Raw genomic sequence first — 26,872 nt, 5'->3', positions numbered from 1 at the left:
TCACAGGACCAATGGCATCTCCTCTCACTGATGTTCTAATACACCAGTAAACATGGCAACAGTGCTAAAAGCTATTATTCTAATAAAACTATTAGATTGGAACATCAAAGTAAGAGCTGCAAGTTATTCGATTAGCTCAGTGCATCTGTGCACTGTCTTCCCACAGTGTTCCAGTGTAAGGAGTGGAAATGGGACTCACAGAGCTGTGCTTACACATTTGCCAAGATGACCTTTGATAAATTCATTCTTGTTAACTGACGCTATTCTGTTCTTAGCCTAGGAAACAATTTCTATGTTCTACTAATTGTACAGGACTCCCAGGAAAGAAATTGCTCCAGTGGACATATTTGTAAGTATTTCCAACGTGGTACACTTCTGTTTTGCAAAAAGATGCTTTAATGTCAATTTTGTCTCTCCTCTCTCTCTCTCTCTCTCTCTCTCTCTCTCTCTCTCTCTCTCTCTCTCTCTTTTTATCTTCTCTCTTTCTTTCTTTCTCAAATGTCAGCGTGATATTTAAGATATCAGCTTATACATTTCCCAAATTGTTACTATTTTCTGATGGCAGCTTCTAGAATTTTAATTAGATTAAAAAGAAGAAGAAGAACAACAACAAGAACTAATCAGGCTGAGTATGAAAGACATCGCCCTACCTAAAGTTTAAATCCAAGCGCTGTAACTTCACAAAATTTCCAGATTAGCAAGTATGGGACTTAAGCACTTAAATGTGAAATTTAAGACAGGTGGAGTAAACTCTTCACTTGGACCATTTTCTTTAGAGTGCATTGAACTTAAACATAATGAAATCTTGAAACCCTACACAAAATAATTACATTTTTCCTCTTTGCCCAGGGATTCATTTGTTTTGTTTTGTTTTTTGTTTTTGTTTTTTTGTTTTTTTTTTAGTTTTGAGTTTATATCTAGATGAACTATAGTCAATATTGAAACATAGCTTTTCTTTTATTCACAGTACAAGCATGATTTGAACTGGCCTCTTCTATTTACACATATGATCATTCCTATCAGTTCAGCAGAGTAGGTTAAAAAAAAAGAAATGCTTGACTGTATTTTGAGCCAATTAAAGCAGAATGTTCTTTTTATTAGAGTTAATAGAGACATAACAAATGAGATTCTCTTGTTGCAAAGAAAAAATGAGCGAATTATACCCTACTCTTCTTCAGTGTTCACATGTCCTAGCTGTTCTCTGATATAAGGATGAAGCAGATTTGTTTTAATATTTTTAGTTTAAAAATCACTTGACACATAAGTGATGAATAAAAAATGAATTCAGGTCAAGAATCTACACTTGTTATAGTTCTATAATTATATGTAAACATATTTAATATATCATATATTCCAAACCATATAAATCTTTTATACAGATAAATAATAAGTTCCAAGTCCAAACTCATTTGAGTTAGAGGTTAGTATTTGCTATTTATATTTACTAAAATTATTAATATTTAATCATCTATAAGTACTCAATTAGATAATAAAGATTCATTTAACATGCCAATTATATTAGTTGCTTTAAATTTTTTTAAAAATATGTATGAGCAAATGTAGCATATTTATAATTTCTATATAAATTGGTTTTTGATACCTCAAAAATATTTTAATTGTATATTTCTATATATTTCATAGATTATAATTTCATAGATTATTTTATTGATTCTACAAATACAAAATATAAGACAAAAATCTTTAACCATGAGATCTATGCTTTAAAGTTCATTTTTTAAAGGATCAAGAAGGATCAGTTAAATTAATGGGGAAGAAAAGGAAATTAAAACACTTACGAATGTATTGGCACTTTGACCTTCAGTATTACTTGTTACTTTTAAGGATATGTTACCTCTCACACATGTTGATAAGCAGTATTCACAGCTATATTTATAATTACCTAACAACTTTAAAAGAGTTAAATAAAAAGTAAAGATTTCCTGATTGTCTACTATACATTTAGAATAATTGTGTTATTATTTTGACAAGTAACCATTCAATGGCTATTTCACAATAATACTTATAATTTATGATATTATATCATAATGTAACTGGTACAATTTTATCCAGAGATATTTTATATTAAAAATTAATACTTATTTGATTTTATTTGTAAAGATAAAAATTGCATATATATTTATCCCACGTTCATATAGTATTCTATAACTGCACAAAATTGTAGGTATTGTGATTTAGATGTTTATACTTTTGCAAAAAATCACTAGTGTGACAAAATTATTATCCATACAGTACATGAATGTCATTTAAACCAAGCTATCATCACTCAAAGAAGGAATAGGCAGGTACATCACACTCAAGTGGAAGAAGATAGGCAGGTGCTTCGAACGTTTGCAGAAACCAGCAATCATCCAGCAGAAAGGGAAAAACAACAGGGAGGACAAATTGGATACCATGCAGTGTTCTCTTTGACAAGTTTATAATAAAATCTATATAAAAGTTTTGTATCCTTTACTGTTTTACAATTTAATATTGGGTTTGGGGATGTTTTTTATTATTTATCCAATTGTTGTATTACTTTTATTTTTTTACAGTTCAGTATTAGCCCCTGAAGTTCTGAACTCCCACAGTTCCTTATCCCATTCCTCCTTCCCCCTGTCTCGAAGAGGATGTCTTCACCCCACCTCCCACCCCCGCCAGGCCTCCCCAATCCTTGGGGCCCCAAGTCTCTCCAGGGTTAGGTGCTTCTTCTCTCACTGAGGCCAGACCAGCAGTCCTCTGCTGTATATGTGTCAGGGGCCTCATGTCAGCTAGTGTATGCTGTCTTATTGGTGGTTCAGTGTTTAAGAATCTCAGGGGTCCAGAGTAATTAAGACTGCTGGTCTTTCTATGGGGTCATCCTCCTTCTCATAGATTGTGAAATATATTTTTAAAACAAATATTAATTAAACAATACATTAATATTTGTTTTTAAAATATATTTCAGAAACTATAGAATCATTACTTTCCTATTTCCATTGATCTATTATCTACTTATTTTGTCTGTTATTAAGACACTGCTGCAGTTGGTTGGCCACTTCAAATTCTTTTAAGTTTTGTTATTCATCTGAAATACTAATTACTTTAGAAGACTCTTTCAAGTGTTCTGTTTTGTTTTTTAACTATCAGAGCCACAAGACAGTAGTTCACTTTTTAAAACAAGATGATAATCAAGGTAAGGTCTTATGTGTCAGAAAGAGAAACCAAGTAAATGCATTTTCAAATGCATGTTCAAGATGAGTGATCCCTCTCCTCCTCTCCTTTCTCTCTCTCTCTCTCTCTCTCTCTCTCTCTCTCTCTCTCTCTCTCTCTCTCACACACACACACACACACACACACATACACACCCCCCACCACCACTACCACCACCACAAGCAGGAATACACAGATACTTTGTTTCTCTGCAGCTGGACATCTAGAGTAAGACATCAGTGGAAATCATGCACAGGCTTCTTACCTGAAGACCTATGGGTCCAGGAGGTCCAGGGAAGCCTCGTGCTCCCTCATCACCTTTTTGTCCAAACATTCCCTGCTGTCCTCGGGGACCTGCCTCACCGTCTCCTCCCTAGATAATAGCAAGATACTGGTCAGTATTGGAGAAATAACTATAATACATTATTATAGAAATGAAACCATTGCTAATTTTTTTTTCAAAGCAAATCTACCAAATAATTCCAAAACAGACTCAATTGCCATTGTCTTCGGCAAATATGCCATTGTTTGCTTCTCAAGCATTCTTTGTTTCTGGAGTTTAGTTGATTTTATTTGGTCACACCAAATAAAGTAAATATGGTCCAGTAGACAAATAATGTTCAAATTCATTAGATATTAAATGATGTTCCTATGGTTCTTATTTAAATGGTATCATTATAATAATTACAGCTACTTACATTGGGTCAGTGTTTAGCATACAAGTAAACTTATTAGCACACACCATCATCTAGATATATAATTAACAGTTCATAAATTTAATCAAGGCACTAAAAGTACCTAAGTTTGTGGAATAAAGAGGTAAGAATACTTACAGCGATTCCAGGAGCACCAACAGGTCCTTGAAGACCCGGGGGACCAGGAGGACCCTAAAGTGACATACAAGTCAGAAATCTTAAAAGCAGGGCTTCAAAGGTATCAGCTAAATTAAAAACAAAAACAAACATAAACTCCAAAACAAAAAAATAATGGCTGCTCAAGACCTGTATTCCTTTGGAAATGAAGACATATTATTTAGATGTCTTTGTAATTACCTTAGCAACTATCAAGTATTATATTTCATACAGACATATAGTTTCATATGTATGTCATGTTTATATAATTCAAGCTTAAATTGTTATTTACTAAAACATGAAAACACTCTGCATCTGAATGTTATAGATATCTAAGAATCGATTCTTCTACTAACATAAACCGTGATCAAGGCTTTTTTTTTTTAAATTTTTTTTAAAAATTAGATTTCTGTAATGATTTTATATGAGGATCACATGTAAAATTTTGCTTAAACTATCAACTGGATTCTTAGATGCTATTCATAGAATACATTGACATATGAAATATAAGAATTTCTGTGCATACACACATGTTATGCATTTCAGTGCTTACAACTAGTTTGAACAATTTCATAGGTATTATGAGTCATCCATACATAAGCATTTCGTGGTTTTTCTTGTATGAACTAATCCATAAATAGAGTTAGGTATTATTCTTTTTTTACATTTTTGTCAACTTTCCAGGAGCTAAAGTCATTTGTAAAAGGAAACCTCAATTGAGAGAATTCTCCTACATGAGTGGGCTGTGTGCATGCCTGTGGAACATTTTCTTGAGAAGAGACTGATGTGCAAAGGTTCAGCCCATGGGAAGGAGAGTGCCACCCCTGAGTCTGTGCTACTGAAGGTATAATAATGCAAGAGGAGAAAGCCAGGAGGAGCAAGTGGGTAAGCTGCACTCCCTGTGGCCTCTGCATCAGCTCCTCTTCCAGGTACCTGCCTTACTTTCCTGCCCTGACATCCTTTGATGATGGACTTTGAGTCTTAAGTGTAAGTTGTCAAAATTTCAAAAAAATTTCCCACCTATATATTTGTGTGATTCTAGAATTTAATCAATATTTGTCATTACAGAATGAAATAAAATTCAATTATATGAATAGGTTATATTAATAAGACTACAGTAAATATAAGAGAATTATAACCATTGTATATATGTACATGCATATATACATAAATATCTTTTATTTGATTTATTTGCACATTCACATATGAGTGTATGTGTGTGTGTGTGTGTGTGTGTGTGTGTGTGTGTGTGTGTGTTGTACGTCCATATACATATGTGAAGGACAAAGTAAGATGTCAGGGTGTGTTGTATTTGTGCTCTATGTAGATATTCATAGGAGAAGGACAGAGTAAGATGCCTGTGTTGTATGTGTGCTCTATGTACATATGAATAGGACAAGGACAGAGTAAGATGTCCTGTAACTCTTTCATTTACTTCACTGAGTAATGATCTCTCATTGAACCCAAACCTAGACTGACTTACAGCTGTTCCTGCATCCTATATGCGATCAAGGATCTCAACATTGGTCTGCATGCTAAAGAAGCAAGTGTCCTTGCTTTTTAAGGCATTTCCCAAATCTTGTAACTATATATTTTTATTAGGATAAAAGTTTCCTTGGTTACTATTTTAGATAAATCAACAGGTACATATTAAAGCTACTTCTACTTAAATTCACAGTAAAACAATGACCATGATAAAGATGTGCTTCAGCAAAATGTTACTATAGTAACATATCCAGGAAAGTGGGTCAGGGATGACGCTCCCTCACCACAGTGTAAAAACTCACATTTTCGCCTTTGTCACCTTTGCTGCCCTTTTGGCCTGGTTCACCAATTTCACCCTGTGTTGAAAAGATGCATGTTAAAGCTAATTTTCAAGTTACCATACTGCAATTCCATCATTATCGTTGAACTCTAACATTTTACCCTTAATACAATTACAGCTAGGATTTAAAAACTGTGGTTTCAATGTAAATCCTCCCTCTGACTCTGTTGTTCTATAACTGGCCAATTCATAGGAAGACCAAGTCAGCATCCCACTGAGGACTACAACAAGAAATGCAGCTAAAAAACTGACTTTGCCCTGGATATCACTACCGTAAATTGACAGTGGAATTACATTGATCTCTATACCTATAAGGAAACGGTTATGAAATGCACTTTTTTTCTTTTCCCCCAGTTTTCAAATTAGCAAGATGATAGGAATATTATTTCACAATTTTTAAATATAACAATAAAATTAAAGACTAAGTCGAAACAATAAAATCCCACGTTTTGTATAAAATGTTGGGAACATTTATTTATATGTTGCTAAAAAAGATTATTTATGCAACTACAGACTGTTTTCATTCTTGTGTTATAAAGTATCTGGACCAAACACGGACTAATAATTATTTTCAAATTACCGTTCTTTAAGAAACATATGTTTAAAACATAAAATTACTGTTCTCTTATTACATTTTATATAACTACTCTATATGTTTTTGATTATATAAAAAGGTATCGAAGTTAAAATAAATAAGACCACAAATCTTCCACTTTAGAATTAATTTTCAATTAGTTGTAGAGTTCCTGAGAAAACACTTAATGTTCTTTGATAAGATACACCAACAGGAACAATAACACCAACCTTGTCTCCATCTTCTCCAGGAGAGCCAGCAGGACCAGCAGGTCCTGGGAGACCCACAGGGCCTTGAACCCCATCTCTACCTGCAGGACCCTGGGGACCCTTTTCTCCCTGCATTGAAAACACAAGATATCATTAAATTGCTCTTAAAAAAAGACATATATTTTGTACATAGTTAAAAAATAATGCATACATAAGTAAAATAAATTTACATGCAGATGCCCATAAGTGTGTAAACACAAATATACATATATACACAACTACAGATCTAGAAAGAAATTATTTAATCTTTCTGGAAAACAAATTTCAAGCTGCAACAAGCAAACAGAAACAATGAAGTTTCCTCTGTAAGTAACTAATAATGCCAGGAAAATTTATGTCCTTTTTAAAAATTTATCAGTCTCTGGCTCCATTCTATAAAATTTATTAGATGCAACTGAGAAAATAAATACTTTAACAAAATATTTTTTCCCAAACAAATATTTGCAAATCATATGTCTACGGTCTCTGGAAACACTCTAAACCTATACCTTGTCTTACTAGCACTAATGATGTTAGAGTCAAACACACATATAATTTTATGATAGGATGTACCCAGTTCCCATTTTTACAAGTGTTTTGTAGATTCTATGAGGTGAGATATTTAATTCATATCTGCTTTTCCTGACAGCAAACAACATGTGCTGGGTCTCTCTTTTTCTTCATTTTTGTGCCTCTTTGAGAGTAGCATCATTTTTTTCCTATATGGAAATTTATGTATAGTGAAAATTAGTGTATGCTGATAAAATTAACCTCTACAACCATGAAAAGTATGCTTTGAATTTTAAAATACTATATTTCTCAGTACTAGTATTTCCATCAGTTATGCAGAAAGCAATGTTCTTGATTGCACTTAGTAGTTTTCCTTTTGTTGCATTAACTGGGAAGCTACAGGTGCTTGTCTTACCACTGTGTCACACACTGATCTCCCAGTCTCCTGTCCCTTTATAATAATGTATGTTTCTTGATTTTTGTCTCCAGTTATCTCCTTAAAACAATAGTTTTAGGGCTGTAGATATCAAACCCAGGGCCACAAAACTGCTAGGAAAGCCATTAGCAGCAGGATACCTTCTCACCATCTCCAAATTTATTTCCTAATTTAAAAGCATTTCCATTTTCTTCACTGAAACTTGTTAAATATTAGTATCTTTTCCCTGAGCTACAGAAATCACTTACTGCCTTCATATATTCATGTCTTGTCCTTCCGTCCACTTCATTTCTTCACTACAACTGAAGAGCCAGTCAGGTCATATCACATCATTAGGTGAATTTATTTACTTTATCATTCTTTGGAGTGATCACTTGCCCCACCATGATGTTTAGTGTTAACTGTCTGCTTACAGAAGTTAGAATTACCTAGGAAAAGACTCTGGGAATGGCTGTGGGGATTGTTTTGATTGAGGATGAAAAACCTGCCTACCATGGTGGGTACGATTCCTGGGTTGGTGCATTCTAGACGGTCATAAGCAATAAGTAGTCTTTTGCTCTCTGCATTAACAGACATGCAAAGTGATCAGCTGCCTCAAACTCTTGCAACCTTGATTTTCACACTGATTGTGGATACCTTGAACTGTGAGCTAAAATAAACACATTCTCCTAAAAGTTGCTTTTGTCTGAGTATTTTATGACACAAATAGGAAAAATAAAAAGACAATACATTGATCTATTTCCTACTGGGAGCTGAAGGCATCTAATGATAAGGGGAACGAAATAGTTTCACTACAAATCTAACTGCTACTGCTTCATTGCTAATTTATACAACTCTAATAATATCACAATTCTTGGAATTTATCTCTCCTCACTCAAGAGATTTCAAGTGTTATTCAATGGTCATTGCCTCATCTCTTTTTATCACAGTCTGTTTCACATGATAACAACTGTAGTGATGGTTATTCAGTGAAAATATCACAATTCCCCATGATGCTTCAAAAGTGTAAGTGCATACAATCCTCAGACTCCTATGACTGTCTTATTTTCAGACATAGGGAAGTAGGCACTGATATTAAGAACAACCCTGAGATTCCACCTCACACCAGTCAGAATGACTATCCCAGATATTATTGCACATGCCAGCAAGATTCTGCTGAAGGGACCCTGATATCGTGGCCTCTTGTGAGGCTATGCCAGTGCCTGGCAAACACAGAAGTGGATGCTCACAGTCAGCTATTGGATGGAACACAGGGCCCCCAATGGAGGANCTAGAGAAAGTACCCAAGGAGCTGAAGGGGGCTGCAACCCTGTAAGTGGAACAACAATATGAACTAACCAGTACCCCCTGAGCTCGTGTCTAGCTGCATATGTANCAGAAGATGGCCTAATCGGCCATCATTGAGAAGAGAGGCCCCTTGGTCTTGCAAATTTTATATGACCCAGCACAGGAATGCCAGGGCCAAGAAGTGGGAGTGGGTGGGTAGGGGAACAGGGGCAGGGGGAGGGTATAGGGAAATTTTGGGATAGTATTTGAAATGTAAATAAAGAAAATATCTAATAAAAAAAATTCTGGTGACAGCAGATGCTGTCAATGATATAGAGAAAGAGGAAAACTCCTCCATTGCTGGTGGGACTGCAAGCTGGTACAACCACAATGGCAATCAGTTTGGCCGTTCCTCAGAAAATTGGATATAGTTCTACCAGAAGATCCAATAATACCACTCCTGAGCATATATCCAGAAGATGCTCCAACATGTAATAAGGACACATGCTCCACTATGTTCACATCAGCCATATAATAATAGGCAGAAGCTGGAAAAAAAACCAGATGTCCCTCAACAGAGGAATGGATTCAGAAAATGTGATACATTTACACAATGGAGTACCAGGCAGCTATTAAAAACAATGAATTTATGAAATTCTTAGGCAAATGGATGAATCTGGAGGATATCATCCTAAGNGAAGTAACTCAATCACAAAAGATCACACATGATATGCACTCATTAATAAGTGATTATTAGCCCAGAAGCTCAGAATCCTTCTTAGAAGGGGGAACAAAATACCCATGGAAGAAGTTAGAGACAAAATTCAGAGCAGAGACTGAAGGAAGGACCACCCAGAGACTGCCCACCTGGGGATCCATTCTATAAACAACCACCAAACCCAGACATTATGGCAGATGCCAACAAGAGCTTGTAGACAGGAGCCTGATATAGCTGTCTCCTGAGAGGCTCTGCCAGTGCCTGGCAAATACAGAAGTTGATGCTCACAGTCATCCATTGGACAGAGCATAAGGTCCCCAATGAAGGAGCTAGAAAAAGTACCCAAGGAGCTGAAGTGGTCTGAACCCCCATAGGGGGATATAAATATGAACTAACCAGTACCCCCAGAGCGCCTTGCAACTAAACCACCAATCAAAGAAAGCACCTGATGAAACTTGTGGCTCTAGGTGCATATGTAGCAGAGGATGGCCTAGTTGGTCATCAATAGAAAGAGAGGCCCTAGGTACAGTGAAGGATCTATGCCCCAGTATAGGGGAATGCTAGGGCCAGGAATAGGCATGGGAGAGTTGTGGAGCAGGGGGAGAAGTTAGGGGATAGGGGATTTTCAGAGGGGAAACCAGGGAAGGGGATAACATTTGAAATGTAAATAAAGAGAATATCTAATTAAAAAAAACTTCATTAATCATGAACTAAATAAATTGAGAGAGCTGAGCTCTCAACTATGTTCTGCTTGGCTGGAAGTCAGAAGCCTATTCAACTTCAAATTTTGCCGTTTTTATGCACTGTTGACTTTAATATATTCATTTCTCATTTTATTTTATTTTAATTGTGAAGTATGGAAATGTGTTCATGGTATTATAATATGAGAGGAATTTCACATACCCCTACTTGTACCTTTAGATACTGCATCCTTCTTTGAGCTTCATGGTGAACATGAGGCAATCCATATGCACAGGCAATATATACCTTAAAAGTCTACTTTCCTTCATTCAAGGGTGTAACTGTCTAATATTTCAAATACAAGCTTTACTTTCTGTATTCCACTTTCATTGTTCTTTGTCTTTTGAAACATTGAACAAAAGTACTCTTCCTTGTCTCTTGCATATGCAATGATTTATAATCACTTACAGTGTATATTACTCTATTTTTAAGGGATATTTCACAACTATCCATACTGGTTCTCTCCATGTGGAGTCTGGATCTCTGTTCTCTCCCAGAACTGCATCCCATGTAAATGAAATGCTTTGGTTCTAATCCTATTATTCTAAATAGCAACCCAGGTTTATAATCTGGCCCTCATCATTCTACAGTCAAACAGACACATACTTCTATTATAGAAAAAGTATTTGGAACTGATTTTCCTTGAAATCCCTGACTTCTATTGCCTAAATTCTTTTAGCTAATTAAGCATTGACCTCACATTGTTTCAGATTGGCCTATTTTTCATATCACATTACTACAACTGTAAGATCAAAAGATACATAATTAACAGAACTTTATGTCTATAATCTAAAGAGGCACCACTCATCTACGGAAATCATAATTTTCTTTAAGAATAAGTTTCCCAATCAAAATATGTCTCCACAGTGATAAGTTGAAAAAGGTTTCGCCTTCGCGTTCCAATCCCACCTTCCAAGGTCCTTCTCATTGGACTGATAAGTTGGAGGCCCTTTTTCGGCCATAATTATCATCATCAGTAGGTATTCTGTACAGTTTTGTATTTTGTTTTCCAGTTTATTTTTCTTTCAGGATGCTGAGTGGTTGGGAGGGGGCATAAGCTACACACGAGTTCTACACCATCTCTTTCATCTTTTACTCCACTCACACCTGTATCTTCAGAGAACTAAACACTTACAAATTTTAACTCAGACCAAAACTGTTATTTGAATGTAGGAAAACAGAAAATGTAGTAAACATTTTGGCTAACATTTCCACATGATCTTGGGAGACTTTTCCACAAGCATCTGTGGGTAGTTTAACATCGCCAGAGCCGACAATCTTCCTTAAGATATGACTTAATTCAGTAGCTACCAGTAAGTTTTCCTTAGTACTGAAGTACAATAATGAGAATACCTGTAGCTCTAGGTTTGGGGAAATGAGAGAGTATAATTGAGCAAAGATTTCATGGTCTGCTAGCAAGGATATCACCAACTGTCGAGACTTGTAGGACCTTAGTCTACTTAAATATTTTTCATTAGTCTCTTTAAATTAATTTTCAAAATAACGGACAGTGCTTTTGACTTTAGTATTTGATTTAGTATTTTAGTTTATAAATCAAATATGTATTCAATTTAAATCAAAGGACTGAATACATTATCCTCATAGAACTTATATTTTCAATTTGTATAAAAAGCAACGAAGTCCCTTTTATCTGTATTCATCCTTCACTGCACAAGTTATGTATGGCCTACATTTTTCAAATAAGTGGAATCTAAGACACTGAGCCCATTTCCCTCTATCTCTTCACAGTGAACCATACAGTATAAGACATACGACCTTAGAAAATTTCTCAGCACAAATCTACAATATGGCTTTGCTTCAAAGCAACAATTATATCCAACAGTGTAAAGGTAGCATTCTAACTTTCAGAATAAATTGCAAATAAAATAGCAGGACTATCATGGTTTGAAAGTGCTCCCCCAAAAATATATTGAATATGTCACTGTCTATGCAATGGTTAGAAGTTGGGGCCTCATTAAAAAATGGGGTACAGAGCTAAATAAAGAACTCTCAACTGAGGAATATCGAATGGTTGAGAAACACCTGAAAAAATGTTCAACATCCTTAGCCATCAGGGAAATGCAAATCAAAACAACCCTGAGATTCCATCTCACACCAGTCAGAATGGCCAAGATTAAAGATTCAGGTGACAACAGATGCTGGCGAGGTTGTGGAGAAATAGGAACACTCCTCCATTGCTGGTGGGATTGCAAGCTTGTTCAACCACTCTGGAAATCAGTCTGGCGGTTCCTCAGAAAATTAGACATAGTACTACCGGAGGATCCTGCTATACCTCTTCTGGGCATATACCCAGAAGATCTTCCAACTGGTAATAAGGACACATGCTCCACTATGTTCATAGCAGCCTTATTTATAATAGCCAGAAGNTGGAAAGAACCCAGATGTCCCTCAATAGAGGAATGGATACAGAAACTGTGGTACATTTACACAATGGAGTACTACTCAGCCATNAAAAACAATGAATTTATGAAATTCTTGGGCAAATGGATGTATTTGGAGGATATCGTCCTTAGTGAGGTAACCCAATCACAAAAGAAGTCACTAGATATGTACTCACTGATAAGCGGATATTAGCCCAGAAACTTGGAATATCCAAGACACATTATGGAAAACAGAAGAAAATCAAGAAGGATGANCATTTGTGGATACTTCATTCCTCCTTAGAATGAGGAACATAACCCCCATGAAAAATTATAGGTACAGCGACAAAGTTTGGAGCTGGGATGAAGGGATGGACTATCCAGAGAGGACCCCATTCGGAGTCCATCCCATCATCAGCCACCAAACCTAGATACTAATGCTCATGCTCATGCCGGCAAGATACTGCTGAAGGGACCCTGATACTGAGGCCTCTTGTGAGGCTACGCCAGTGCCTGGTAAACACCGAAATTGATGATCACAGCCAGCTACTGGATGGAACACAGGGTCCCCAATGCAGGAACTAGAGAAAGTACCCAAGTACCTGAAGGGGGCTGCAACCCTGTAGGTGGAACAACAACAGGAACTAACTAGTACCCCCTGGGTTTGTGTTTCTAGCTGCATTTGTAGCAGAAGATGACCTAATCGGCCATCAGTGGGAATAGAGGCTCCTTGGTCTTCCAAACTCCATATGACCTAGCACAAGGCAAGGCCTGGGCCAAGTAGTGGGAGTGGGTGGGTAGGGGAACAGAGGTGGGGGGAGGGGTATGGGAATCTTTCGGGATAGCATTTGAAATGTAAATAAAGAAAATAATAATAAAAAAAAAGAATAACAAACAGAAAAAAAAAAAAAAAAAGAAGTTGGGGCCTAATGAAAGTGATCATTCCATAAAAACAAAGATAAATGAATAGTATTAGAAATTGATTGGGTTCATTATTTTAAAAAAGTAAATAAATATAAAAAGGGGTTATCCCACTCTCTCTTAGTCTTTCATTGTCATAGCTGAGTATAAAACAAGGGTTTCCTGAGACTCTTCATTTGGGATTTCTTAGTTTCCACATCAGCACTCAGTATATTACTGTTCATATTGAATTGTCAAGGGTAGTATTCTATCTCAGGACTGAAAAGACTAAAACACATAAATATCAGGAAAGGATGATGAAAGAAAAATATGTGGACAATGAGTATAATTCCATTCCTAAAGCCAAAGACAGTAATTAAAGGGCAGTAATATTTTGAATTACAAGTTTAAACTCAAGTGTGTCTGACATCTTACAAGAAAAAGTATCAAGCTATATTTATGTGCATCTTCACACCCTTTAATCTATACTGATTTAATTACTTTGTGTATTTCTCTTGAACGATGAGAATATGTTTTATATAATTCAATACAATTGCAGCAAAGAAAGATACAAAAGAGACAAAACTAATAAAGTGACTGAGGTCCACAATAATTGATATACAAAAATTTTAAATCCAATAACTATACCATACAATAATCAGATATTTCCCATCTCAGTTACCACTGAGCAGAACTCGGTTTCCATGAGAAGCTCAAATATGCCCTGGGGGTACATTTATTAACTATGGAAACACTGGAGATGAAATTCATATTCCAAGAGGTATAAAAAATTCACATTTTTCTAATGTAAAGCAGCAAGGTATGTAAAATTTAATCAAAACTCCCATTTTCCCTTTTAAATGAGCAAAATTAGAAGCCTTTTACATTAATAACATTCCACTCCCTCACAGATATAAGGGCTTCATAACTTGTGGGGAAATGCCATCTCGTCTAATTGAATTTCAAAGTTTCTCTATTGTAAGAATACAAGGAGCTGTCTTCCTATGCCAGGCACATCTGCAGGGAGAGTGCAGTGAGGTGTGAAGAGCTAATATTCTCGAATAAAAAGTAATCATGTGTGCAGGTTGGCAGTGTCGTATATTTTCCCCTCAGCCTTACTTACAGGAGCACCTTTTTCTCCAGCTGGACCAGGAGGGCCCTGGGGGCCTGGACGTCCTGGCAAACCAATTGGACCTGCTGTGCCTGCTGAGCCTCGCTCTCCAGGAGAGCCCTAGAACAGGAGAACAAGGATATCTTGTTATTAATACCGAAAACGAATACTGCCATGAGAATATCTTACTTAACAATAAAAATATAATCTAGTAAAAAAAATCAAACTAAATTTGAAAGAATTTTGAGAACTTGGAAGAAGATATACCAACCAAATGCAGGCCTAATTCCTAATTCCTGTATTAAGAAGAGATGATATTGCCGGGCGTGGTGGCGCACGCCTTTAATCCCAGCACTCCGGAGGCAGAGGCAGGCGGATTTCTGAGTTCGAGGCCAGCCTGGTCTAGAGTGAGTTCCAGGACAGCCAGGGGTACACAGAGAAACCCTGTCTCAAAAAAAAAAAAAAAAAAAGAGAGATGATATTTAAAAATTTCAAGCAATGGAAAGGTACCCTAAACATTAACATAATATGTAGGTTCCCTATAAAATAAAAGGAAGCAAGTGTTACTTGGATGTATTATGACTGACATGTGTTTGTGGCATTTATTTTGGAAAAATGTGTTTGTGAAAGTAAAGTATGCATAATATTTGAAATTAACCTAAATATTATATATAATTTTCATGTATCTCAAGAAGAGATAGAATGCTGATTTGAATCTAAGGATTGTACAGAGTGTGTAGATGTTATATATTATGATTAGAAAGCAAACTATTTTACTTTCTGCCTTAAAGCATTCTTAAGATTAAATTTCAGAATATTATCTTCCTATGGAGGCTGCATTAAAATTAATAACAAAATATATTACTTTTCTATAGTTAAAATATTTATCATGATCTTGTCAGATCTCATCAGCATTAAAACAAACGATGGGAAGTCAAGACAAAGGGCTTTTCACAATATACCTGTGCCCTAATGTATAACACCAATCCATTTTTTCCTACTTGTTATTACAGAAATTTTCTAAGCCTAGCTATCTGCAACAATTGAATGTTCAACATCAATTTTACTTTATCTACAAATAAATGCAAAGTTAAAATCTCTGATGGTACCTATTGATTAAACAAATGACGTACAGCAAATCTGAAAATAGTAAACAGTCTCACAACAGCCTTGAACAAATAAAACTTTCTAATTTAACAATATTGCATTACTCTCTTTTCTTTAGTTTTATCTCAATTTCAGAAGAAGGTCCTGTTTATAAATTCGCCAAAAGTACAAAGGGAGTTTGTGCTCATAGGACATTAGGAAACAGCTTTGAGAAATTCATCCTCAAACTTAATATTTTTCATAAACCTTAGATATTTGTATTGATAAAAACTTTTGAGTGTGTACATAGTAAATATAATTATTCTGTGTAGTAAGCTAAATCATTACATGAACAAAACAATTATGTATAAGCAGGTTAATCTTTTAGTACTCAAATTTTTTTTGCAATGACCAAGCACTTTTGGTAGCCACAGGCACAACGAAGTTTGCCATAAATAAATGTGCCAATTGGTAGTGTGATCCTTCTCTTTCCAGCCCTGCAACCAGAGTTTTCTGATCTTGACTTGGTTGTTTTAGGCTCATTTTCTCACCAATAAAACAGGAACAGAAATAGTCTGTGATCCATCTCATGAAATGTTTAGTATTGTGATGTACCTAAAGATCTTAAGGAAATGCTTATCTGACAACAGGAATACAATTGATCTCACATACTTATGCCCAGGCTTCTCTACACTTCAAAGATATACATAACATTAAGTAGTAAGGAAACTGAAAGTAGATGGAAGTCATTAAAGACAGGGAGGTTCTATTGTGCCACTTGTGCCACTAAGGTCATGTTGATAGGGAGAGGACAGCATATTCCACAAAGCATTATTATATCCTTGAGTTTTGACAGTAATGGCAATTTATAAAAAAAAAAATTAAAAAGAAACTTAGAGAACTATCATTTTTGTATTTTGTGATTTAGATAGCAATGGTCCATGAAGTTTAAAAGGTTAGCAAATGTTATTTCTCATTTTGATTCCTATGAACACAGCTTCATACTAGATATTAACCACTATAGAAAATGTATTTTCATGTTCCTTAACTTTGAAAGAGAATATGCTTTAACACTTTCTGATCTTTAAACCTTCTACTAAATTTCTTCCTTTACCCTGTTTGTACAACCCATCCTTTAAATACTGCTACATCTTCCTATAACTCTTGGAATGGAAACAAAACAAGAAACTCCAACACTGGGGTGTATCCTTGGACTAGTGAGAATGGGGCTGTTTCTCTAACCTTTGCACAAAAGAAGACACTAAAAAATTACTTTCAGTTACGTTCTGACAACAGGAATACAATTGTTTGTTTCATATTCAAGTGAGGTTTTTAAAATCATATAAAAGTAGAAATCACACAAGCCATCTCATCAGCATTCAGTGTAAATGAGGTCCACTGAGGAAAAACAAATGCAAGCGTGTTCATATGATCCAAAGCTATATAGAGAGGAAAAACAAAACTGTATTGCCATCTTTTGATGGTAAATATGGTGACCTTCCTTATAATATTATGAAGTCATTAAACCCTCCTAACAACACACTTTAAATCACATAAAATAAAGGTCTAGGGGCTGGTGAGATGGCTCAGTGGGTAAGAGCACCCGACTGCTCTCCCGAAGGTCCAAAGTTCAAATCCCAGCAAGCACATGGTGGCTCACAACCATCCTTAACAAGATCCGACTCCCTCTTCTGGAATGTCTGAAGACAGCTACAGTGTACTTACATATAATAAATAAATAAATCTTTAAAAAAAAATAAAGGTCTAGGTAAAATATCAAACATTATTAGAATTTGTAGTATAAACCTTGAATGACCAACTCAAAATCTGTACTATTTGATGCACTATTTTTCCCTGACCACTGTCTGTATACAGATTGACATTCCTTGGGTGTAACAGCTTTGTTCTTAAGAACAAAGTGGAACACATGGCTCAAGAGTCATTGGGGCTATTATTCTAAAATATCTTTTGTCTCATCTGAAAAATAAACAAAATGCAGCAGAATAAAGAGGTGTTAGACATCAGTGGGAGGAGTGGCCCTTCGACCTGAGGATGTTTGATGCCCCAGTGTAGGGGAATGCCAGGGAAGGAAGGCAGGAGTGGGTGGGTGGGGGAACACCCTTATAGAAGCAGTGAGATGGGGGATGGAATAGGGGCTTTCCCAAGGGGAGACCTGGAAAGGGGAAAACATTCGAAATGTAAATAAAGAAAATATCCAATTAAAAAATAGAAAATGAGACAAAAAAGAATTACAACAGAGACATGTAAGCTATTGAAGAAATGATGAGGAGAAGTAATTAACAAAGGAGAAGTTAGAATTCAAAATATTAAGGTTTACTAACAAAAGAGAAATCAACAAGTTTGGCGTAAAGACATTCACTACAAGCTGGAAAATGCTGGAAACACACTTCATGACCTTCCTGTTTGCTTCCTCACATCTTTGCTTTCTACATATAAAGAAAATTCTATCACTCCCAGAATAACAACAAGCCCTGAGTTAATAAATTAAATAAGATATAATTATTAATTTAATTAAAAGCATGGGGGAAAGGCTTTTGCCAGCCTTCACATTGTGACTTTAAAATACCAGTTTTAAAGATTTATCTCTAATCGTGTGTGAGTGTGTGTGTGAGTGTGTGTGTGTGTGTGTGTGTGTGTGTGTGTGTGTGCACGCGCATGCGCATGCGTACATGCTCTTGGTTTGTGATTATGAATTCAATGATGACTTCAGAGACCACAGGAAAGTAGTGGACCCAATGGGGCTGAGTAACAAGTTGGTGACTGACAGTTGTATAATACTCTCGAAGAGTACAGTGTTTTGAAAAACACGAGGGTGTCAATATATCACATGGCTAAGAATCAAAGGACAATACGAATAATGATATAGGAATGTCATTGTTACTAGAATCACATTATGAAGAGGATTTGTCGACCATGATCATTAGGTTGATTCTGAAGGCAATTTAGATCCCCAGGTTTGGTTCAATAAGATAATGGCATAGATAGCGAAGTATGTTAAACTCATATCTACTACTATTGGGAAATGAACTGTTGGAGGATAGGTAGCAAAATGAACTGAGTCAAGGAGAAGAATTAAAACATTGTTAGGAAGAAAATAAAAGGACTAAGGAAAGAAAATGGTTGTCAAAATGAAGATAAAGTACTGTGAAGCTAATCAACACGCCTTAAGTAGGAGAAGATAAAATAAAAACAGGCTTCTAAATATGGCATCTTGTGTACCATGGTGATGCTTCAGAGCATTGTGGAGGACAAATCTGACCTTAAAAATATGAGCTCTGCACTCTGTTCCTGTGCCATTGACACACATGTGCAGGAATATAAGGGAAGCTAAAATGGCACTTGTTCACAGCCTATTATTTCATAATGTGACAGAGCTGTGTAATGTCACTACTAGCACATGAAATTACATCTTTTCATTTTTACTTGATATTTTTTAATCACTAAAAAATTCAAGTATCATAGAGTACATAAATCATACTGAATATAATGTATTTGAAATTGAAGGTTATTTTATTATTAATTATTAAATGAAAGACTGAATAGGGAGACAAATTCAAACCATAACCTCTCCAGCTTTTTTTCTGTTGATGACTTTCTTTTGCTTACAATTCTGATTTATGTCGTTAAGAGGTAAGACAGTTCCATATCTCCTGCCAGAGCAAATCCCTCCAAACTCCCTAACCCTTCTGCTTTAGCACTCATCAGTGCCTGCAGTCAGTCTGCAGTTAGCAGAAAACAGGCATTGAATGCATGATGGACACCTGTTTATTTTCTCTCTCCCACACCATGGGATCACAGCATGAGAGAGATGACAGGGGAGCTGTAATTTGCAGATATGGACAACATGGCTATGTATTATCTTCATACTTACAACTGGACCCTGTGGGCCCTGGGGACCTTCTCCTCCTTTCAGCCCAGGCGCACCCTGAAAAAGTGAAAAAGCAATGCCATTGAATCCATATGAATTCATGATAAGGAGGTAATGTAAGACTGACAAAATGGAAATTACATATTTTCTGAAGCAAACTCATGCAGGTAGGTACATGAGGCCCTAGGGAGTTTAGATGTCAGGTGAGGGTGGGGGTGGGGACATCCTCCTGGAGACAGGGGGTGGGGAGGAGGTATGGGATGTGGAAGAGTTGGAGGGTGGATGGGGTGGGGTGGGAATAAAATCTGTAGTGTAAAAAATAATTTTTTAAAAAGATTATGAATATACACACACACGCATATATATATATATATATATATATATATATATATATATATATATATTCTTATTTACTAAGCTCTGGAAAAAAAGCTGAGCAAACATTTTATCTATATGCATGACATATGTGTTGACTCTACCTGGGCTCCAGGAAGGCCTCTTTCACCCGGGAAACCGCGTATTCCTGCTGGTCCATCTTTCCCTGAGATACCTTGAGGACCAGGATCACCCTGAGAGATATCACACATGTAATCTGCAAAGTGTAACTTCTACATAGGTTTTTTATGAACAAAACCAGTATCCCTTACAGTTAATTAAAGAAAACGTGAAAGTAGAACTTGGATGTCATTTAATTAAAAGGCTGTCACTAGGAGTCCCATGCATGTTAAAAGAATGGTAAGGGTATACACAAACTGGTGGCATTACTGTCAGTGAAATGATTCTGGACTTATTATTTAGTAACATCTTTAAATAAGAATAAGTTCACACTAAATTTCTCAGTGGGATGCTGCTCTGACATTGAGTACTATGGAAAAGCATAGGACTCCCATGGGAAATGATGGGAAGTACACCGGAGCATTGAGTCAGAGAATGACCTTGAGCTTGTAATACCTTTGCACCTTCTTTCCCTGCAGCACCAGGAAGTCCTTGCTCGCCAGGAGGACCAGGAGGGCCGGGATGCCCACGTTCACCTATAGGACCAGTCTCACCAGTTGGTCCCTAAATCAAACAAGCAAAGCCATATTACAGTGTCCTTTCATTTGGGGCAAATAAATAAGCAACAAACTCAATGATTACTCTCCTTCATGACATTTTCCTTTATTTTCATGATGGGCAACAAAACACCTTCTAGAACATAAAGAAAGGAATGTATCTGGCAAGTGTTTGAAAAGCTTACTGTAGTCTTGGCGAGAATAGACAGATGTGCTAGGGAACTGTATGTAGTATGCAAGGATAATTTCTTTTTCCAATACTAGAATCACTTGACAGGTAGGCTAGCCCAGTACTCTTTAAAACTCAGTGTTATCAATGACTGTTTCATCTTATCCCTCTTTTGCTATGAGGTGTCAATGAGCTTGACAATATAGAGGCACTGATGCCACTCCAGAGCATACATACTAAAGGAATCACTTGCTGCTTGCTAATAAGCTCAGCATCCCTTGGGATCCCAAGCAAATGAAGCAGTTGTCTTTGAAATTTCTTTGACACTAGCACCCCCTACAAATAGTTAATTCATATTCATTTGACCAAGTCTAAGGTGGGACAGTGAGGGATCCTCAAGTCCAGTCCATGAGTTTGCACTTGAAACTATACTAAAAAGTCATCTGCCTGAAGTTACAGTAAATGCTGTTGGGAAATTCTAGGTCATCTATTTGTCATGCAAAACTGGGGTAAGAAAAACTTTCAGTGTATAGAGGAAATGGTGGCCAGTTGCCCTCTGCTGCCACAGCAAAATGAACACTTTAAACATTTAAGCGTAATTAAATAATTTAAGACATACTGAGAAAAATTCTAGCAGCTGAGACTGTTAAAAATCAGAATGCATTATTGTGCTTGCTTGTGGGATTACATCCCCAAAATACAGTATATTTTTTGTTTTTGATGTTGGAAAAGAAGCTAACACGTGTCTTCACTCTTTTCCATGTTTAAATTCCCTTATCTCTAAGTATTAAAATTTTAACTTATTAATATGGGCACATTTTCCCAAAGTAATTCTTAGCTACATAATGAGTATAAAGCTAGTTTGTATGTCTTCAGACATTGTTTTAAGCTAAATAATAATAATAATAATAGTAAAAATAATATAAATTACTTTGTTAAAATTTCAAACATTTAAGTCAGCTTACTAAAGATTTAAAAAAGATAAAAAATTACTAGAAGAATAAGGAGACATACCTGTGGTCCTACCACACCTCCTGGTCCAGGGGGGCCTGTCTTGCCTTGAAATCCCTAAGAAAGTAAAGTACAATGTATAAAAGCTAAACATAGAATAAAGCAAAAATAAAAAATCTACAAAATAATTGATTAACATGTTAAACAAAAGTCTCATTTGGACTAAAAATTATTAATTTTAAACATCATGAGACTGCATTTATTTTTATAAATATCCAAAATATTCTATTTTCATTTTTTACATCAAAGTGCATTTAGTAAAAGATTTTGCTGAAAGGACTCTGACATAGCTCTCTCTTGTGAGTCTATGCCAATACCTGGCAAACACAGAAGTGAATGCTCACAGTCATCTATTGGATGGAAAATAGGGCCCCTAGTGAAGGAGCTAGAGAAAGTACCCAAGAGCTAAAGGGGTCTGCAACCCTATAGGAGGAACAGCAATATGAACTAACCAGTACCCCGCAGAGCTATGTCTCTAGTTGTCTCTAGTTGTAGCAGAGGATGGCCTAGTCGGCCATCAATGGGAGGAGAGACCCTTGGTATATGCCCCAGTACAGGGCAATGCCAGGGCCAGGAAGCGGGAGTAGGTGGGTTGGGGAGCAGGACGGGGGAAGGGTATAGGGGGCTTTGCAGATAGCATTTGAAATGTAAATAAAGAAAATATCTAATAAAATTACTTAAAATAGCATTTATTTCAATAAAGTAAAATACTGCCTATAAAAGGGAGATGGAAGAAAACCATTTTTATTACTGCTGTATCACATCCAATAATATATGGAATTTTAAATAAGCAATGTTTATAGATGATATATACAACTTATTTATAAAGATAGTAATTGGCATGATTAATAATCATTTTAGCTTTAACAGTACTATTTCTTACACTTTTCAAATAATCTAATCAATAAATATGAGCTGGCTGATATGACTGTGAGCAGTGTTTAATATATCAGCTTTTGGGAATATGGTTTAGGATACACATTTCTCAGGATCACGGATTATCTTTTCTATGTGATTTTTATAATGATGCATTTCTTTCTAAAGCCATATAATCCGCATTTGAAAGTTGGAGATATGTGTACAGAAACAAAAATGATGAAGAAGAAAAGGAAAAGAAAAGAAAACTGGAGGGAAAAGTTTTCCAAATAAAAGGAAATAGTGTTTGCAATGCTTTCAATCAGCAAAATATAGAAAGAGTATAAACAAACAAAGCAGAGACAAATAGAAATTGGTCATTCTTCTTCTGTATCACAACTTAGGAGGATTATGATTGAATTATTTACAACAAAAATATAGATAAGTAAAGAAGTCTGAACTTTTATTATTGCAGTTTATACTACAGGGAAAGGAAGTACATTTCTCCTTTTTAAAATTTGACTTAAGACCATGAGACTTCTACTTGTGCTACATTCTCAATAGTAAGACTAAGTCATTCTGAAGAATATTATCAGAGAAAGTGTTTAATATTTTCTGGTTATAACATTGAAGCAACTGGTGAGTTTGAAAATCAATGATCAGACTACCTACTATATCCATGCCCATAAAAATACATATTTACATGTTTGTATGCCACATGTATGAATATGCATACAATATATGTGCACATAGAAATGTATACATGTATGCACATATACAAAATAATCCCTGGATTATATCAATAACCTCTATTATTGCAATTATACACACCACACTGGTAAACTCTAACATCTGCCCCATACTATAAATTGCTGATATGTGCTGAACCCTGGTCTATACTGAGAGGCCTTAATTGAATATTACCAATAATGTCTGGATACATTTCATCTCAGAATGGAGAGAGATTACTGACTGTGATTCTCCAGCCATTTTTTCATATGATACGTGGACGCTTTGGATAATATTTTTATAAACAATGTCCTTCAGTTCACAGGATCCCTCAGTTCTCATGGGGAGAATCTGGTCCATCTTGTGAGTATTTAACATACAACCTTCTCTAGATTGCCCTATTTAGACATCCAAGATATAGCCATTTATTTTCTTTACAACTTCAGAATTTCAGTCAGTTCCCTCAGTTGTCTACCTTACCTAGAACCACCACCACAAACAAGCTAATCTAATCAACTAGGTGATCTCACGTGACCTAATGTGCTGTGTTTTCTTCTTGTTTCACTTTAATGTTTTATAGGATATGGCTTCTTTGCAAGAAGCAAGTACTTTTTAAATTATTTCTTATGAGAATTTCATACAATATATTTTCATCATGCTCAAACTGCCACTTTTGATGACATTTAGAAGTGGGGGATATTAATTATGAAGCCTCTAGCTATTCTTCAAAAGACACTCTAGAAGTAATCTGGAGTTATTCTCTGGGGGTCCATGGCTGGTAAAACTGTTGGCTGCAAGATTTGAATAAGAGTGCCTTGACAGATTTGAGTGAGTGTTATTTTTAGAGAATAATTTTCTATCTCTAGAGACAACATTTCCAAGAGTAAATTTTATTCTTTGGTCCCAATATGTATTTCTTGATATGCCTTTAGAAAATTTAGACTAAATATTCCAGGTGAAAACTAGGACTCCTTAAATCAAGAATTACGAGGTGGTGACTAAAACAGCAATTAGAATTCTCCTGATGCTAAAGGTTTCCCACTGCGGAAAATTAATAACGGTTGAGCATTGTTGTGATGCATTGGCAGCCAATTTTAAACATGTTTTAATGTTAGCAGAATGCAGTAATGTGGTTCTTTATAAAATAGTCAAAGGTAGTCTGTGTCCTGGTTTCCTTGAGAAAAGTAAATAAAATTAACTAACTATGAGATCCAAAGATTGATTCCAAGAAATCATGGCCAACAGTGAAGATTTCTGATTAGAGTAACAACCCACTGAGCTATATGGACACGGAGTTGAAGAGAAACACAATAAGGAAATAAACACACACAGCGGCCCACCAGGGGACCTTCATCTGCCCAAGATTTCCAAATAAGAAAGGTGTTCAATTAGGTGACAGTTGTATTTCCCACAGATTATACAAATCAAATTATAATTTTCTACCTACATATTCCTATTAGATATAGTTTCAAGTCCATTATTTCCTTACAATTCCTATTTCAGACAGTATCTCATCCTCTTAGTCTGGTAGCAGTATATTGCTTTATGTACAGGACTTGTGATAGTGTGTTTTCCTTAGATCATGGAGTGCTGAGAGGTTTTGGTGTAATGGATCTATGAACAGTCTTTAGTAGAAGGGCCCAGGTGGCTATCTTGTGGAGGTATTTCAAATATGAGATCATGTTTATTAGCTCATTTTTAGAATGCTAGTAATAACAATAAAAATCATAATAACAAGCATCCTAGCTTCCAAGTGAACTTGATAAAGGTCAACATTGGGGTCTATTTATGCATTTGCTAAAATACTTTAATAAAAGGCTCAGTGGCCGCAGATGGGAAAAGATGTAGAAACTCACAGCCAGATATTATGTAGAGTCTAAATGGGAGGACCCTCTCAGATCCATCCTCTGAGAATTCAGGGATTCCATGGAGATTTAAAATCCATAAAGGAAGGAAGACACTGGGAGAACAAACTGGGAGGAGTTTAAGTCCAGCAACATGGCTGCTCTGGCAAGTGATCACATCTATAGACCTTCTAGGTCTACATGATCTGGCAGGAATGACACACTTTTAATCCCTCTGGCTGAATTATAGACAAACCCTCAGTACACAGCTTTAAACCAGACAATGAAGGTAAGTGTAGAAGCCATGTTTGGAAGTGACATCTAATTGCAAGACAATGTGTTGAATCAGAGATGGACTAAACAGAACAAGTCAGAGATAGGATATGGCCTATTCTCAGGAGAAGAAACAGGAAAGAGAGGCTACTTAAGAGCAGAGAGAGGGGAGAGAGAGAGAGAGAGAGAGAGAGAGAGAGAGAGAACAGCCCAAAGGAAAAAGAAAAGAGAAAATAAAGCAAACAATTCATTTCACCAATTTTCAACTCACAATTTAACTGTTAATAATAAAACAGGCTTTTTTTTTTGAAACTTTGTAGTGTGAGACATGGAAAATTTCAAACCAATTAATAATAATAATAATAAAAAAATTGGAGTCACTTACAGTTTCGCCACGCTGTCCAGGGTGTCCTGGTAGCCCATCTTTCCCAGCAGGGCCCTGAATAACAAACATTAGATAACTGAGTCTCATGAATATTGCTCCCATGTTATACCTGAGGGTAAAAATTAAGATAACGATCTTGCATTATATAGCAAACTGCATTTTGATGGTTTTATTTTTATATAAAGTGATATTTAGTTGATTTTTATATACAGTTGCTTTGTGAATTGCCTCTGTATTGAAAAACAGAGACAATGGGAACTCTGTAAAACTGTATACAGGGCACTTTGCATTTCAGTGAAATTTTTCATATGCATTTGTATTTTAAGAACATATAAGCATAATTTTGTAGTTTTACTTCAGTGAAAACGTTATCCAGTACTTGACAATAAAATGTGTTGTTTTTTTTTCCTGTTTTCTATTTTTAAAAACCTTTCACAATTGAATTCCAAGTAACTGAAATGTGGCTAAGAGGGAAAGCTAGTGTCCTCTGGTGGTCATCCACTTTCTGACAAAAAGGAGGAAGAAATGCTAACTTGCAAAATCATTTTACCTGTCACACTGTTCCAAGTACACTAAAAACAAAACAAACAAGAACAAAAAGCAAACAAACAAAATACCCACTAATTTTCAGGTCTAGAGTCATCTGGAATAAATGTCAAGTTTTTTGACATTCCTCTAAGAAGTAAAAGGAAAGCTAGGGAAAATTTTACTACATGACTGCCTTTTGCAATGGGAGCTGTTTGCTATGTCTGAAGAAAGAAATGAAGCAATTAACTGCAGGTTAAAAAACCTGCAGAATCAATGAAAAGTTTTTTTTTATTTTATTTTT

The 26,872-nt window shown here is 35.8% G+C and overlaps 1 protein-coding gene across 3 annotated transcripts in view; it reads right to left on the bottom strand.

Annotated features, from left to right (window-relative positions):
* Nucleotides 1–26,872, bottom strand: part of Col11a1 (collagen type XI alpha 1 chain) — a 189,588-nt gene that overhangs the window by 46,879 nt on the left and 115,837 nt on the right. For all 3 annotated transcript variants that reach the window (XM_021195733.1, XM_021195732.2, XM_021195734.2), the window contains 10 exons: nucleotides 26,044–26,097; nucleotides 21,961–22,014; nucleotides 20,677–20,784; nucleotides 20,205–20,294; nucleotides 19,729–19,782; nucleotides 14,763–14,870; nucleotides 6,670–6,777; nucleotides 5,828–5,881; nucleotides 4,023–4,076; nucleotides 3,455–3,562 (listed from right to left, as the gene is read on the bottom strand). In XM_021195733.1, coding sequence (XP_021051392.1) covers nucleotides 3,455–3,562; nucleotides 4,023–4,076; nucleotides 5,828–5,881; nucleotides 6,670–6,777; nucleotides 14,763–14,870; nucleotides 19,729–19,782; nucleotides 20,205–20,294; nucleotides 20,677–20,784; nucleotides 21,961–22,014; nucleotides 26,044–26,097 — 792 coding nt within the window. The remainder of the gene's footprint in view (nucleotides 1–3,454; nucleotides 3,563–4,022; nucleotides 4,077–5,827; nucleotides 5,882–6,669; nucleotides 6,778–14,762; nucleotides 14,871–19,728; nucleotides 19,783–20,204; nucleotides 20,295–20,676; nucleotides 20,785–21,960; nucleotides 22,015–26,043; nucleotides 26,098–26,872) is intronic.

The sequence above is a fragment of the Mus pahari genome, chromosome 4 (genome assembly GCF_900095145.1).
Source record: "Mus pahari chromosome 4, PAHARI_EIJ_v1.1, whole genome shotgun sequence".
Classification (NCBI taxonomy): Eukaryota; Metazoa; Chordata; class Mammalia; order Rodentia; family Muridae; genus Mus; species Mus pahari.
Note: the sequence above shows the minus strand (reverse complement) of the source record. Positions and strands in the feature narration are given on the sequence as shown.